The sequence below is a fragment of the Pogona vitticeps genome, chromosome 1 (genome assembly GCF_051106095.1).
Source record: "Pogona vitticeps strain Pit_001003342236 chromosome 1, PviZW2.1, whole genome shotgun sequence".
In the NCBI taxonomy this organism is placed as follows: domain Eukaryota; kingdom Metazoa; phylum Chordata; class Lepidosauria; order Squamata; family Agamidae; genus Pogona; species Pogona vitticeps.
The window spans coordinates 227,219,405-227,236,055 of NC_135783.1; the positions used below are offsets into that span (position 1 = coordinate 227,219,405).

Here is a 16,651-nt window from a genome sequence, read left to right on the forward strand (position 1 = left end):
AAAACTGAGATTGGGGATTGCTACTTGGTGTTCTTATATGCTATATGATCCAAATGACCATTACAAGGATGTGGCCAATGCGACAATTGCTAAGAGAATTCACCTAGTTTAAGAGCTTGGCGTCCTAAGATCCATGTGCAGTGTTGCATCTGCAACCAAATGTTGCTACCATTTGTTAACATGTTCACTTGCTTGTGAGAAGTGTTTCATGCTTCTCTCTTCATTTTTCATTACCTTATAAATACGTCAGAATTGGCATGATGGCACACAATTATTATTGTAGATAATGTGTGTGTGTTTTGTGCTGTCAAGTCAGAACTGACTTACAATGACCCTAATAGGAAGGGTGCAGATTTACGAGTTCCACTCCCCCAGTGAGTTTCCATGGCTGAATGGGAATTCAAACTCTTGTTCTCCTGAGTTATAGTCCATCTGTCCACTACACTGCACTGGGAATCGTTACCAAATCAAACTGGTACAGATTTTATGAACTTGCCATCAGTTTTGGTAATTAAGAATATGCATCTGACGTGCTCTGTCAATGTCTAGTCTCACTAAGAATATTTTAATTGAAAAAGTACTTTTGTAGGGACTGTATTTCATCTCAAAACAGGGTTTTCTTAAAGAAAACAAACACGTAATGCCTGGTGTAATAAAAATGAAAAGCAAAACCATTTTCTTACCAAGGACAAAAGCAACACTGGCACAAAGAACATCGTTTTTATTTTTCTTAGTTTTGATCTGTAATCACCTATGAAATAAGATGCACTTTACTTCTTAGAATAAAGTCCTGATAATGAGTCACTCCTTATAATAATGTTGCCATGGAAGTCTGCATATAGGGTTTACAGTAAAGGCTATTTTTGCTGCTCCTTTCCAGTAAACAGCTATCTTCAAAGATTCTCAGGATTGGGAGAGGGGCAGTATGACCTTTCTGGGCCCAACTCTACAGTAGAATCTTAATCCTGAGTGCATTAGGTTGTGTCTGTGCTTTTCCATATGTACTTCATCTTTTAAAAAAAGTTTTTTTACAGTACAGTACATTTTTGCTTAAAAACAGATTTCTCACAGATCTTACCATTGCTCCATATAATGTCTTTGGTTGTCATACTAGAAAAGCGGAACAGCAAGAGGGCCACAGTAACACTGTGACTTCTGCAGGAAGAATGACTGTAGGAGGCACCTCTCACATGCTGAATGGAGCTGTGTTGCAGTATTTTCTGTGTACAAAAATAATATGTGGAACATATGTTTCCAGTCATTTTAAAATTATGATTGCTTCAGTTGGATAGTACCAATATCTCTCAACTTGCATATGGAGAGTGTCCCACAGCAAAACTTCAGAATAGGGATGGGGAGGGGGGGGATTCGGTTTTCTTGTCAGTTTATAGAATTCTGCTGCCAGAATGAAGCAAGAAGAGCAATATTCCTTTTTTATTGTTTTCAGTTTTAATTTTTGGTTCATTTTCTTCTATCACCAAGTGCAATGTAACCATTTGCATAGTTTTGTCTCATGTGGTAGTAGTATTGATGCGTATGCTTCTAGAGTGGTTGTAAAGTACTAAAGCTCAAATTGTTTCCTGAATAAGGCCGTCCTTGCCTTAGCTGCATCTTGGACATCAAGACAAGTAGGAGAACGAACACTGACTGGAACGGTTATAGACAGCGGAGATGGTGTCACTCACGTCATTCCTGTGGTAAATAAATGTTAATATGACTTTGGTTTGTTGAACTTGAGTGGTAGTATTCAGGGACTCTCCCCCCCCCCAAAGAGTGCATTTAACATCAACTTTTAATCTGTGTTTCCCCCCTCTTGATGAAGGTAAGAGAAATTTGCTGTTTTATACTGTCTTTATGGTATATGCAAAAGCCCATCTTTAAGAACATAAGAAGAGCCCTGCTGGATCACGCCAAGGGCCCATCTAGTCCAGCTTTCTGTATCTCACTGTGGCCCCCACCAGATGCCTCTGGGAACCCATGAGACAACTAAACCCTTGCAAGTGCTAACATTTTGAATTTTTGTTCAGTTTGATTCTGTTGTTTTTAGAGAAGGCACATTGAGTTCTGTCTCTCTGGAAGTAATACTGATGTGGCCACCTCCATAAATGAATTGAGAGGGCAGAAAGGAGTTGCTTCTTTTCCCTTCTTGTCTTCCTCGTCCCTGGTTTATGTTCAAAGATGAGAAAAAGGAGGAATATGTTTGTGCCAAGCTGAATAGTAGTCTGAATCAGTATAGCTTGCCACCCTCCCATTTCCCTGTAGATGATTACCTATATTGCTGCCACCTCCATACTGTCTCAGCATGGCCAAGATTTCCCTGAATAACAGTGGGTGGATGGATTTGATTCTTTTAAGAGCATTGCTTGATTCAGTATGGTGATGGAAGAAGGAACAGCTGGGAGCCTTGATTCCCCTTGATTCCATCTTTATTCTGCCTTTCAAACTAATGAGCTGTAGTTGGTGATACAGAACAGTGTTGTAAAGAAATGAATGTTTTATGGCTAGTAATAATCTTGTGGAGTACCATTTTGTGTTGATACACAAATTTTGCATTTTATTCTTTTCTATATGAAGTCTTACTGGCTTCTCTTTTTAATGGACTACAGCCAAATCTTCACTACCTTTTTCATAAGGATTGATATTATTACTGCTGTGATTGAGGCTTTATAGCAGTTTTCTTGAGCAATAAAATATAGTGGAGTAGTTAATACAAATATTCAAATAGGCCTTTTTTGCGATTAATCTGAGTGTTTGAATTTTCATGTACTTTTCTTTCCATGTTACCCACTCCTTATTCATTCTTTCACAGAAATATGTTTCAAGTTTTTTTTTGTTGAATTATGTTTAATGAATTGCATAATACATCTGTGTTGGCTTTTCGTACTGTTGTTTAGTTATTAAGTCGTGTCCGACTTTTTATAGAAATATCCAACTTTTCATACAAATATCTAGATATATGGCTTTTCATAGAAATATCTAATACACAGCTTGATAGTAGATTGTCATAAACCACTGTACCTCTACAATATGTTAGCTGTTCTTTCTTCTGTCTCACTGGCTATTAAAGATAGTGTATCTATTTCTAAACCTATTCAGTATATTAAATATTGGTGTTTTGGAAATTTAATAAAAATTGCTTAGTACTAGATATTATCTGGCCTAGCTTTCAGTACTGAAATAATAAGGCTTCAGGATACACAGGGTTTCAGGATAATAGTAAAACTATTTGAAACATTTTGTATTGGTATCTTTTATGGCTATATCTGTTATAGAAATCTCTTTCGTTTGGCTACAGTATTAGGTTGTGTGTGTGTGTGTGAGAGAGAGAGAGGGGGGGGGGAGAGGGAGAGAGAGAGAGGGGGGAGGGGGAGGAGGAGGGAGAGATAAAACTAAAATAATCACAGCCAAAGTACTGCTAGAATCCCTGATTACATGAATACAGAGATTCTAAAATATATATTAAAAAGATTTATTTTAGAATCTCTATTCATGTAATCAGGGATTCTAGCAGTACTTTGGCTGTGATTATTTTAGTTTTAGTTTGAAAATTCACCCTTACAACAGTAAGTTAAAGAATGAATTACCTGAAAGGCAGGAGTTTAAGACCTTGTGGAGAAGGGGATAGGGCACAGAGGCTCATTTTGATGGGCATCGTCTATCTCCCCAGGGCTGCTAGAGTTCCACATTGTCTCCCAGTAGATGGGAGAGAGACCATAATAGAGTGTGATTTCCCAGGAAACCAGAAGATCAGAGATACCATGGAGTCAAACAGGAGGGAGTGTTGGGTGAAGCATAGAAGGAGGCAGGACGAGAGGGGAAAAAAACCTGGGAAAGAAGGAAAACACAAACAAGAAGAAAGCCAGGGGAAAGATTTCTGGGCAATGGAAAGTACAAAAGTGGGTTTGGAAATGATAGCGGGGGAGAGTATCAGAATCAGAGACAGAAAGAAAATAGGTCCTTTCCTTGGAGGGAAGAGGGAAGGATGAAGAGGAAGTTTGGGAATATGCGGTAGAAGATCCCAGGGAGGAGGTATACCATTTAGATATTGAACTCTCAGAAGACCCCAAGATCCTGAGAGAATTGGAGTTTGTAAATAAAAATCCAATAAGACTTGGAACTGTGGGAATATCCCCAAGTCCATGAGTCTTCTCTATAAATACCCATGAACTTGGGATATTCACATAGTTCCAAAAGAGCTGCCAGAGAAACACCTTAATTGTCAACCCCCTCATAAGCCATTTTACTGGCAGGAGAGGGAAGGGGGAGAGAGGCATTGTTTGGCTCAAGAACAATGGCTCCAAGGACAGTCCTTTCAGTTAGACAAACCCTGGTGAAAAGAATTGCCAAGAGGAGCGAAGATTTAATCTTAATGTCCAGGAGAGAACAAGGGACGAGAATGCACAATGTCCACAGCAAGGTGTTCCTATAAACTAGTAGTTCCCAACCTTGGGTCCCCAGATGTTCTTGGACTACAGCTTCCAGAAATCCTGGCCTGCACGCTAGCGGTGAAGGCTTATTGGATTTTTAGTCTAAGGACATCTGGGGACGCAAGGTTGGGGACCACTGCAATAAACCATATCTGTGCAACACTTCATGCTTTAGGCAAACAAGATATATGGCAACATCCCTGAAAATATATCCTTCACCATTAAAAGGGGATAATGGAGATATGTTTAGAGTTGTTGGTGATTCAGTTCTGGGCCCCCAAATAGTGAAGAGAACCGTTTCAGATAATGTTGGTGTTGAAGTTGTTATGAAACCTATTTCGGATTTAATGAAGCCCGGTTTGCTGCCAGGTAGTTCGTTCGCTTATGCAAAAAAGTGTTTGACTGTCTCTCTGAGAACTTTTGCACCAGTTTTACAAGCAGTTTTCTACTGTGTGAACATTGAAGTTTACTCTTGAAGTTCATATAAGGCATTTCTTGTACTTTCAGGCTGAAGGTTATGTGATTGGCAGCTGTATCAAACATATCCCAATTGCGGGACGAGACATTACTTACTTTATTCAACAGTTACTAAGAGAACGAGAAGTAGGAATACCTCCTGAACAATCACTGGAAACTGCTAAAGCAGTGAAGGTATTGTTTTAAAATTGGTATCGCAGCAATTTATTTTTTGAAAATGTGTATTGGGAATATGTTATGGGAAGGCAGGAAATAAATTGTAGTAAATGTATTTTTATTTTTTTTAAAGGAAACTAAGATGCTAACTTTGTACTATCAACTAACAATCTTCTAATTTCTCTTCTCATGAAAGGAAAAATAGTATAGATCTAAAAAGGTTTGTACTTGTTCTACATAATAAAAAGCTGTAATTACTTTTCTTGACATTCTTAGTGGATTTTTCCCTTGAGCAAATCTATTATTACTGACAGATTTTAAATTCTGAAGTATATGATTGTGCAATGTTACTATGGCAATGGTACATTTGAACTTATGTTTTTTTTACGTCTCCTGGAAAAAAAGATAATCCTAAAACATTTCAGGCTGTCAGGACTTTAAATTTTTTTGTCTTGTGGTGCATAAAAATGTATCTGGATTAGCAGCATCATGTGCTAATTGCATAAACTTAAGTAGTACTAGCTCAACAGTATTAAGACATTTAATTCATGTATTGTATCTTTGTGTTCAAAGAAGCTTTTATCCCTCTGCATTTTAGGAACGCTTTAGTTACGTTTGTCCTGATTTAGTAAAAGAATTTAACAAGTATGATGCAGATGGTACAAAGTGGATCAAACAATATACTGGAATAAATGCAATTTCAAAGAAAGAGTTTACTATTGATGTGGGCTATGAGAGGTTCTTGGGACCAGAGATCTTCTTTCATCCTGAGGTAAGTTGGTACAGATTGCAAGAACATGCTAGAAGCAATATTCCTGGTGTGTTTTCTCAGAAATAAGTGCTGCTGTGACAAATAAGGTTTATTTTTCAGCAAGTGAGATTTAGAAGTATAACCTTAGCTTCATAATGTAGGCCAGATTGTCTTATGAATTTGGTTGTAAACTTAGTCCCTTTGAAGTTGAAATCAAGTGTCAGCGTTTTTGTAAGTCATAAGAACTGTAGCATTCACTTGAAGCCAGTTTTCAGAATGTGGTTTGCTAAGGCATTTTCCTTTCGTCCTACTAATGTTCAAAAGCAGAACAGAGGGATGTCTGGCTGTTACCATTTAAAACCCACAGCATGCTTTATAGGAAGTCTTTTCTGCTCACATTTCAATTGGGTATCAGCAATTTTTTGTGTGAACAGAGAACAGAAATAAATATTTCCAGCTGATAGCCGGTTTTTCACACTGAATTATACTGCTTGATTCAGTACTTGGCATCTGAAATGTGTGGGTGGACTCTGAACTGTTCAGTACAATGTAACAGGGACAAACAGCAGGCAAAGTGGAAAGAAGAAAGCAATTTAGATGATCTGGATTCTCCTTAACTCCTCTTTTTAGTGGATTACGTTGAAATAGAGTTCTGTTAATGTATCAAATTTCTCCTGTCCTTTCAGACCCTGCCATATATCCCAAAATGTACTTTCTCTCCCCCTAGGAGTCAGTGTAGCAGACATAGCTATGTTATTACTGAAAAGTTATTATGTTATTATTCAAACACACTGTCCTTTATATAAATCCAATTGTTCAACCTGTAGCCCTAGGGTTGGATAAGGACCCTGGCTGTTCCCTTAGTGATACCCAGTACCAAGCATTAAAATATAATTATTAAGAATAAATACTGATTTTCAATTTAAACGTATTTTCACATTTTTTGTAAATTAAAATATACACATAGCATTTGTCACACATTTTATCTGTTAATTTTTTGTACTTGAGAATGTCAGAGTAACTTGTCCTTGCCCTTAATCAGTCAAAGATAGGACTGATCCTACTAGTACCAGAGATCAAAGCAATTTATGTGTTTTTCATAGTCTTGTGATCAGATTCTTGAACCTCAGTTCCATACTAATGTCTGCTTTTCTTTTTAGTTTGCTAATCCAGACTTCACACAGCCTATCTCAGAAGTAGTAGACGAAGTTATTCAGAACTGTCCCATTGATGTTAGACGTCCATTATATAAGGTTGGTAAAACTGGATAAGTTGTGTGTAAACTTCTGTCAACAAACGGCGCAAGGTAGGCTTGTCTTTTCCTAAGGATATCTCTGTTAAAACAGAGCTATATGTCCTTCATTGAAAGCCCTCAAAATGAATGCCATACAGTTGGTTGTCTAGTTCCGTATTGGCTTCACTGAAGAGCAGTGGCACTCTAGGTGCTTCAGGCAAGAGTTCTTCAAGTCCTGTTTGGGGATGACAGTTAATGGACCCGAGACTTTTCCCTGTTCAGAACATGAACTTTACAATTGAGATATGATCATCCCCCCAAAATTTAAAAACTAAATCCTCAGATATTACGTGCCTTATGGAATGAAAAATGTTTATTTATTCAATTATTCATTCTATTTATATATACACCGACTCATAGTGCCTAGTACACTTTCTTTACATATAAGTGAAAGTAAAATTTGAAAAGATCGTGTTTTTGCTGTGTTACTTCTTGAAAATAAGATTTAAGTCTGATCAAATGCAAGCTGGTTGTGCAGAATGATTAATTTTGTATAGGTTTTATCAAACTGGTGCCTTCCAAATGATGTTGCCATATAATACCCAATGCTCCTGGCCATTGGCCATGTCGGCAGTCCAAAGAGAGAGAATACATCATCCACTGTCCACTGCTTTTAGAGTCCTGTCAGATTGCAATCCCAAGAGAGAGGTTAGATCATCCACCATCCACAGGGTGGGATATAGCAACCTTTTCCATCACCCTCTCAAATTTTCTCTTCTTTTTTATTGGTGTTTATTGTGGGGGGGGGGAGGGAAAAATACTACACCCAAACATATTACACCAAACTGAATCTGGCATAATTTGTGGCTATGGAACTCCTCTGCTCTACCCAAATAGCACTTCCGCCCTATCCTAATTCCTTCCTGCTAAGCCTGGTTTAAGATTGCTCTGTCATACAGCTAAAATTGTATATGCCAGTAAGTGGAAGATGACAGAGATCCCAACAAAGAAGGAATTTATTGAGAAGATTTTGGAACTAGCAGAAATGGATATTTTGACAGATACATTAAATGACAGGCTGGATAATAATAAATGGGAACCTCTTTATACTTGGATGAAATCTACATCAGTTTAAGTAGAATAGATTAGATCAATACTATGTTAGAGAATATAAGATAAGATTAAATGAATGGAATATATTGTAATAAATCACTCTTGTTGCAACAGATCATAAAGTAGAAAAAATAAAATAAAAATATTTTTTTTTAAAGTTTGTCATAAACATTATTAATAGAATAAGCTTCCAATTGAGATATGTCAGGATTCTTCCTGCCTGATATTCAGAAAATTAGTGAAAACAGAACCATGCAAAATTGCCTTTCAATAGAATATGCCCTGAGTGCTTGGTTTGTCTGAGAACAATCCTGTTAAATAGTTCCGTGCTTTAGTGGAAGCATATTTTGAAGATCTAAATATAGTTATGATTGATGATTTTCAAGAAAGCTGAAGTGGAAAGAAAGCTGTTCTGGAAGCTGCTTTACATCATACCTGTTACAGGGCTATAAAATTCTCAGCAAGTCTGAGTATTTTGGTTTGTAAATTGCTGGACTGTTGAACCAGATACACTGAGCTGAGCTTGTTTTTCTCTTGCAACTCTTTCTGTCATTGCTCTGTATTTGCTCATTTTTCTTCTGAAAAAAAAAATCATTTAACCTTCAGTGCTGTACAGTATAAGCAATTTAACTTTGCCCAATTTTATTTCAGAATATTGTCCTCTCTGGCGGCTCAACAATGTTCAGGGACTTTGGTCGTCGTTTACAAAGAGACTTGAAAAGGACTGTTGATGCCAGACTGAAACTCAGTGAGGAACTGAGTGGTGGCAGACTCAAGGTTTGTTTGTTAGATCATTCATTACTAGAGCTTCCCTGCCCCGCCTCCTCTGGGCGCTGCCTCTGATTGGGTGCCCACCACAGGAGGTGGGGCTAGGAACCGCTGAACACATGGTTGGCTGAAAAAAGGAACTGACACAAACTGCCACACTGGCAGTTTGTGCCCATCACTCTTCATTACATTATTGTGGGTTATATGCATTAATTTACCTATTTGGAATAGAAGTTGTCGATGAAGTCTGATGCATTGTGTTTTGCCATTCTTGGAAAGCATTCACCAGCTTTTGGGAGCCATCCTAGTTCAAGTTTCTTATTTTTTTCCTGTCTGGCGTCTTGAAATATTATCCGCAGGGTTGATGAAGAAGCAGCTTTTGCCAGAAATGTGAGGAAAAGATGCATGTGAAAAATAAGAAATTAATGCATTTGAAACATGGACCCTGATAACCTTCCATCTGTTTCACAGCATCCTGTCTTCCTCGTCCTCCCTCAATTTCTTTTTCATTTGGTTCATTCAGTTTCATTTTTAATTGACTTAGTCATTATTTTGCTTCCTAGAATCATTTACCAGTATGAAGTGAGAAGCTTCTCTGTAGGTGTTTTTTTTTTTTTTTTGGACAGAGTCTCTTTTTACCTATTGTGATGCTGGCTTAGGACTAAGTGAAGAATTGTCTTACTTAACTGAGTAGTTCAAAATGAAATTGCTCTTAATTTTTCATTTATCGGCGCCCTGATCCTACTGACTTTCTTATTTCGACTAAGGAACACACACAGAGAGAGATGCTGAGTTGCTCTGAAGCAAGAGAATCTGCCATTTTCCCACTGTTTCATTGGGCTTGATTATACCTTTTTTAAAAAACTATTATTATTTTTTGGTGCTGTCAATCATTCATACTTTACTCTGAGGAGATACTTCAAAGTTAAGCATTGTGAGCGAGATTGCCATGGAATTTGCCCGATCTGCTCCGTGGCAACAGATATAGGCAGCCTTCAGAATTACCTTTCCTACAGTAGAAATTACCTTTCCTGCACTCAGAGGGAAGACTTTCTCATTTTCCATGCTGTATATAATGAGAGGGTACATAACAGGACTCATTCATCTGATGCCTTGTTTTGAGATATTCTTGTCACGGAGCAAGTTATTGGGTTTTCTGGCCATTCTGGACAGCTACACTGCCCACTTTTTCTGCTGTGGCATTTGCCACTGCATGACAGCAAGGGTGGCCAACTCGTGCCTTATTTTGAGCAAAGGCTCCTCAAAGCAACGCATTGGACCTGGCAGGTGCACTGTGATGGGCAGATTGTGGCAGCAGCAACCTTTAAGCCAGAATTAATACAACCAAGAGTATAGATCAGTTTCTAGTTTGCCACAGTAAATAGATAACAAAGTACCTTTTGGCAGTTTGCTTAGCAAACCACTTTTTGTTAAATAATATCCTCTTGATAAAAGGAAAGCACTTTTCTTCTTTAAGACATAATTTCAATGCCATAGATTCTGTTATCTGCATGTCAAGAAGTGCTTTCCATTGGCAGCTGTCTTCTGTTCCAACTTTGCTGTGTGCTTTGCTCTGCTCTGAGTCATACAGTAGATCAAAAATATCTAGAGGTGTAAGAGAGTGACTGCTTTGAGAAATATGCGAATGTGATGAGATTTGTTAGGATTTAGAAAGGTGGGCTGAGTAATTTAGGGAACAAGTAATTGCTGGATGATTTCTAACTCTATTGCCATGGAAATGTACTGAACAATGTGGCATTTCTGGAGAAGAGAAAAGTTCAGACACCCGTAGCATAGAGAACTGTTTGTAGAGGAGAAGATGGGGCACAGCCTCTCAGTAAGCCAGACTGTTTCATAATATCTAGTCAAATACTATCCATTTTGGTGGAGTGCAACTTTCCAAGGCCTCAGGGAGGGCCATCCTCATTACTTCTTATCTGATCCTTCTAAAAGGAGACATTCCCCATAAAGGGATTGAACACCAGGGCCTTCTCTGAACAAAAAACTTAGACAAAACACTTTTGAAATACTCAGAAAAAAACATTTCTTTTCTTTGTAAGTTAGAAATGATTAAAACTGAGAAACACGTTGTATTCATTTTTTTGGACAAATTGTGGCATATATTGTCTTTTAGACGCTTACTGTATTAATTCATGTCATTTTATTCTTTGGACCAATAAATATTGATGTACAGATAGTCAAGATGTGTTTGCTACCTCAGTTTTTTATATTTACATGAATTTTTCTTTCTTTCTGTTGTAGCCCAAACCTATTGATGTACAAGTTATTACACATCATATGCAAAGATATGCTGTCTGGTTTGGAGGATCAATGTTGGCTTCCACAGTAAGTTCATTAGAAAGAGAGGAAATCTGAAATTATTTTTTCCCCACTGCTGTTAACCTTAAGGACTTTAAATATGTCATCTAAGCCAGTGGTTCTTAACCTTTGCTACTCGGATGTTTTTGAACTGCAACTCCCAGAAACCCCAGCCAGCACAGTTGGTGGTGAAGGCTTCTGGGAGTTGCAGTCCAAAACTCCTGAGTAACCCAAGGTTAAGAACCAGTGATCTAAGCCCCTTTTAAAAATTTTTTTGGTGGATTCACTTTCAGCAAATGAGCATAGGATTACATCTAGCCTTTATGGAATTCAGAGGCTAGGACATTACAGGATGAAATGCAGTGTGTGACTTCACAGTAAGCTGCCTAGAGTGGTCTTAATCGACTAGATAGGCAGGATATAAATAAAATAAATATAAATAAAAATTCATGCAACAGAATGTTCCCTTCCTGTCTTCTCCCAACCCCAACCTCCCACAGTTGCTCTGGAGAGTCCCCAGTCTAGTGGGGTAAATTTTGAGAAGGTATGTAGGTGGTTTGGGAGAACTTCTGTTCTCAAGAAAACTTAACTAGATAGCATCTATTGTACAATTAAAAATCACTTTATTTTATTTTTTGGATACTGCATGGAACTTTTAGACTTGTCTAAACTTTGTGTCACTTCTGACCATAATTTAGGAGTCTTAAACACACAAGAAGAGAGCCTTTTTCTTTAATTATTGCTTTATCTGTTTTTTCAGATATTCAAAACATTTATCTTTATATGGGTGGCTGTGTCTTCTGTTAAATAGAAAATGGCAGAAGCACAAAACTGAGATTTGGGGTTTTTTGAACCAAGTATGTCTGCTTTTCTAGTAAGTTACAGGCTCACCAGAATAACAGCAAAAACTGCAATGCGATAGCTTGAGTTTTCCCTTTTAATTCTCTTTTTCAGCCTGAGTTCTACCAAGTATGCCACACCAAAAAAGATTATGAAGAAATTGGTCCTAGCATCTGTCGTCACAATCCAGTTTTTGGAGTTATGTCTTAAATCTGACCTTCCATGGGTCAGGTCTGGCGAGACAGGGAGATGGTCTTTCTCAATACTTGTTTGTCTGGATGGCTGGTATTAAGATAACAAAACATGACTTGAAAGTAAGAAAACAAAACAAAAAGACCAAACACAATTAAACAGGAATATTTTAATAAGTGTGTCAACATGCAGATGTAGTTGGAAGCCAAAATGATTCAAAGTGGTTTTTTCTTTCTTTCAATTGAATATTTGAGTCTGTGCATAAACAAAACAAAAGAAGTGGGTTTTTGTTCTTTCTGTGCCCTGATATTTTGTATATTAATGGAATATCCATGATTTGATGGGATTTGATGGCGTGTAGATAGTCAGCTCTATAATTCTTCAATTGTACTCTTAATGTGTACAATGCGAGAGCTTGTTTATATTTCATACTTTTTTATACATTGAGAAAAAAAATATCAGTGAAGGAAAAAATGTAATATTTGACAAGAAATTTCCAGTGACCAATCTGCAGTAAATTTTAAAAAAGAATGCCCACCTTAAGCTTAATCATTTGATTCTCTAGTAACCTCAAATTATGATGAATCTTAAATTTGGGTTCCGCACACAGTGCAACTTGGCAAGTGCTTTTGGAACTAAGGAGCTAGTATCTTGGATTAACTGATGCCTGCTAGTGCTTTCTGATTACTCGGTGCATTTTCATTCTGTTTCTTGCTTGGGGGGAGGGGAGTAAAGACACAACTGTTGGACCAGTATTGCAGTTCTGTAGTGTCATTTCTGATTACAAAGAAATATTCCAATTATCAAAATGGGTGTATTCCGCCATTCCAATAAAGGCACAAAAATTCTTTTTTCATGTCTGTGTGGGGCTTTTCAGTCTCTTTGATTAATCATTTGTTGAAGTCTGTATGATCTGCAATGGCAATACATCATTCCTTCATTCTGGAAAGACAAGGGGAGGGTACACATGCAGTGGCACAAGAGTGGTGCCAATATGTCTGATTGTAGTTACCAATTCATATTCAGGTTTTAGCAGCACAGTTTTTAGGGCTTTTTCATCATGATTATTTTTTCTAAGAAAGCTGTGCACACTCTTTGGGTCTTGTTTCTCCTCCTTCTGGTTTGGAGAGTGAAGCATGCAGGAGCTGTGTTCATTACATACCTGGTAAGTGCTGGTATGCTAGGCTGAATTCGTAAATATTTAAAATGAAAAAGTTCACACTGGCTTATTGTGGTACATATGAAGTGGCACACAACTGCCATCTTGCCCCTTAAGAGAAGACCACCCTGGGTCTAAAATTCACTCTCTCAGCATTGCAGAGCCAGGGTGGAAAGACATATTAAAACGTTTGACTTCTTTTTATTGAAATTGGACAAGTTTTAAAAAATTTAATTTTGTACTGACTATCTTTGTATATCATGCCAATTCAGGAATTCCACCTTAATATACAGTATGTTGTGAACAGAGAGCTGTGATATCTAAAGCAGAGATTATGGTTAACTGCAGGGGGGAAAAAGCTAAGAAGATAAACCAGCTTGAAACCAGGCTTTCCTGATTGCTTATGAATGCTAGCTTGTTTGGGTATATCTAACCATAATTTCTGGTCAGAGCATTGCAAGAAGCTTCTCTGTTAGTTTAGCCAGTTGTTTGAAAGGAAAGCTGGAACAAAGGGGCAGCGTACAGGAACATGCAGGTCACTGTGGTTCATGAAGACAGGATTCCTGGCCTGTTATGTGTTATTTGAAAGATTCAAAATCATTATGGTCTATGCCCATGAAAGTTTGATCAGAAATAAAATCTCATATTGTGCTATAGCCTCAGCTTTTTGAACTAGCCTATATTTCATGTGCATCTGTGGTTTTGAGTTGTGCAGTGATCTGATACAAAGAAAGAAAGTGAAATTTGCTCCAAGAGACATTTCTGCAGGGCTTTGGGTATCATCTTAGCTGTAAAGAAATTAAAACATATAGTATTAGGTACAGCAACCCATTATTCTTGTGTTCTGATATTTGCTTTGCTTGCTTGTACAAAAAATAATAATTAGAAAAATGGACTACAATCATTGACAGTGTTTTCATGATTATTTAAATCACTTTGCCTGCACGAACCCATTGTACAAACATTAAGACTAAGATTTTAATGTGTTCCAAATAATCTGTACTAAAATGAACTCAACTCAGGCATTTTGTTTTCAAAGCATGTAGAAGGATTTGTGATTACAGTTATAAAGTGCCATCTGATGGGGGATTCTTGCCTTGTGAGTATTGCTGATGTCAAGGAACTTTTGAACCATGCACATAAGGCAGTTTTTGTGTTTTTACAAATTGTCAGTGTCAGCTTGTTAGGACTGAGATAGCAGGGAGTAAGTTTAGAACTTATGTCCTCACTGTCTTCTCCTTGCTTTGAAAATACAACACACAAATCAGGCCTGGATTACTACTTAGTCTGGGTATTTTGGAGGAATACTTTTAACTGAGTGTACTTAATTAAAAGGAGTTGATTATTAATTTTTAAGTGAACACAGTTGCAGTGAAATACTTCAGTAGCATATCTTGTAGAATGCGATTCCTGTGGACTTAACAACATGATTGTATTTCCAAGTCTACTAAGGAAGTTGTGTGGATTTCTGGTGTTTAAAATAAAGTTCACTGTGAAGAAGGATCTGAAAATACTGTGTCCTGCATAACAGTAATAAAAGATGACAAGTTGAATTAGCTTTTCATGATACTGATGAAAGGTGATGCTGCAAATAATAAGGTGGTAGATACAGCAGCTTTTGACCCTACTCCGGGAGGCAGTGGAAAACAGGAGGGCCTGGCATGCTCTGGTCAAAGGGGTCATGAAGAGTTGGACACAACTAAACGACTAAACAACAAGATACAGCAGCTAAGTGTTAGACAACTTATATAATGCAAAATGTTTTAACCATCAGGATATAACATTTAGCTTCTAATAAAAGTTGTTTTTTGCTTTCCACAATATCTGTTGCTAAGAGAACATTTTAATCATAGCTGCACATCACTTTGTCAACATCGGAGTGGATCATTTACATGTACAAATCCCCTACATCTTGATTTGTCCTGATATGGAACACTACTGATCTTTTGATCCATTGCATTTTATTTTCTTTGTAATATTGGCATGCAACTTGAGATACCTGGTGTATTCATATACAGTCTTCAGCCCCTGCTGTAGTGCTGTGCCATTGGAATGACCTGTACAATGGGTTTATAAAGCATCCTGGAACAATTAATGCCATGGCTGTTTTATAACTTCACATGATTTTGGAATAGGCATTACAAATTCCTTAAAAGAAACTTAATGCATAGATACAGTGCTTTCCAAATTAGGATGTGTGTTATCCAGATAATTGACTGCACTCCTACAAAGTTGACATTGGGTGTCTCTCTAGAAGTAATGTTGCCTTTTTTTTCTGTGTTGATAAACAAGTACAGCTGATCTTTGGCAAAATATTTTCTTCAAATAGATGTCCAAAATTCTGACATGGAAATTTTCCACTAAATTGTATATTTCAAAATTGGCCTTGTCTGTGATTGTTGATTTGGTTCAGCAGTAAAATTATTTTGGAAGAGAGAATGAAATCTATAAGCGTTATCTTCTTAAACTGCTATTATGCTGTGAAACTAAAAGTATGTAATAATTAGTAGGAGAGTAAAATATTGAGGCAGAATTCAGAAAGACTTTTAATGTTCTCCAGTATTCTGAATTTTTAATTTCTGAAAGAAAAATACTTGGAACTCTTGTTTTTTTAAATAAAAATACTGTTTTATTAGAAAATGTTTTGGTTCAGGTATGGTGATCTGTCACCCTTTTCTCTCCAAGTCCTTTCTGCTGTCTACAGATCAGTAAGTTGGATTATTTCAGTGATTTCTAAAATGTTAACATTCATACTTCATACATTATGCCTTCAGAGACATATTATTAACAGATACATTGTCTAAACAGATATGTATTTTGCTGTGATTTTGAATCTCAACCAGAGCCAGAGAATCTCTCCTATTTTTATTTAGTAACAAAACAATTTTTTCCACATTCTGATCTGTGACAGGAATGATCATGGCAACCTTAATGAAGTTGCCTGCTTGTAAGCAAGGATTGTTCATGATTAACTTCCACAATATCCATTTTCTCAAATCTGGTAAGTCGTACGTGGCATGTCAATAGCACTAGTATCTTATCTTGTGTCACCATTTTTGGCTGATGTTTTAATGGTTTTCAAATAGAAATGAACACATCTTCCATTTCTAATGATATATATGGAAAGCAATTGAAACAAAATTCCAAGTTCTGAAACACTGATAAACCTGTCTTGGTTTGCAACTTCTATTTTTACATTATTTCCCATCATATCA

General features: G+C 37.1%; 1 protein-coding gene across 2 annotated transcripts in view; it reads left to right on the plus strand.

Annotated features, from left to right (window-relative positions):
- ACTR3 (actin related protein 3) overlaps positions 1 to 13,133 on the plus strand; it is a 61,424-nt gene extending 48,291 nt beyond the window's left edge. For both annotated transcript variants that reach the window (XM_020779617.3, XM_078377193.1), the window contains exons 6-12: positions 1,590 to 1,697; positions 4,935 to 5,078; positions 5,659 to 5,832; positions 6,972 to 7,064; positions 8,810 to 8,935; positions 11,189 to 11,272; positions 12,200 to 13,133. In XM_020779617.3, coding sequence (XP_020635276.1) covers positions 1,590 to 1,697; positions 4,935 to 5,078; positions 5,659 to 5,832; positions 6,972 to 7,064; positions 8,810 to 8,935; positions 11,189 to 11,272; positions 12,200 to 12,295 — 825 coding nt within the window. In that variant the 3' untranslated portion in view covers positions 12,296 to 13,133. The remainder of the gene's footprint in view (positions 1 to 1,589; positions 1,698 to 4,934; positions 5,079 to 5,658; positions 5,833 to 6,971; positions 7,065 to 8,809; positions 8,936 to 11,188; positions 11,273 to 12,199) is intronic.
- Positions 13,134 to 16,651: the final 3,518 nt, after the last annotated feature.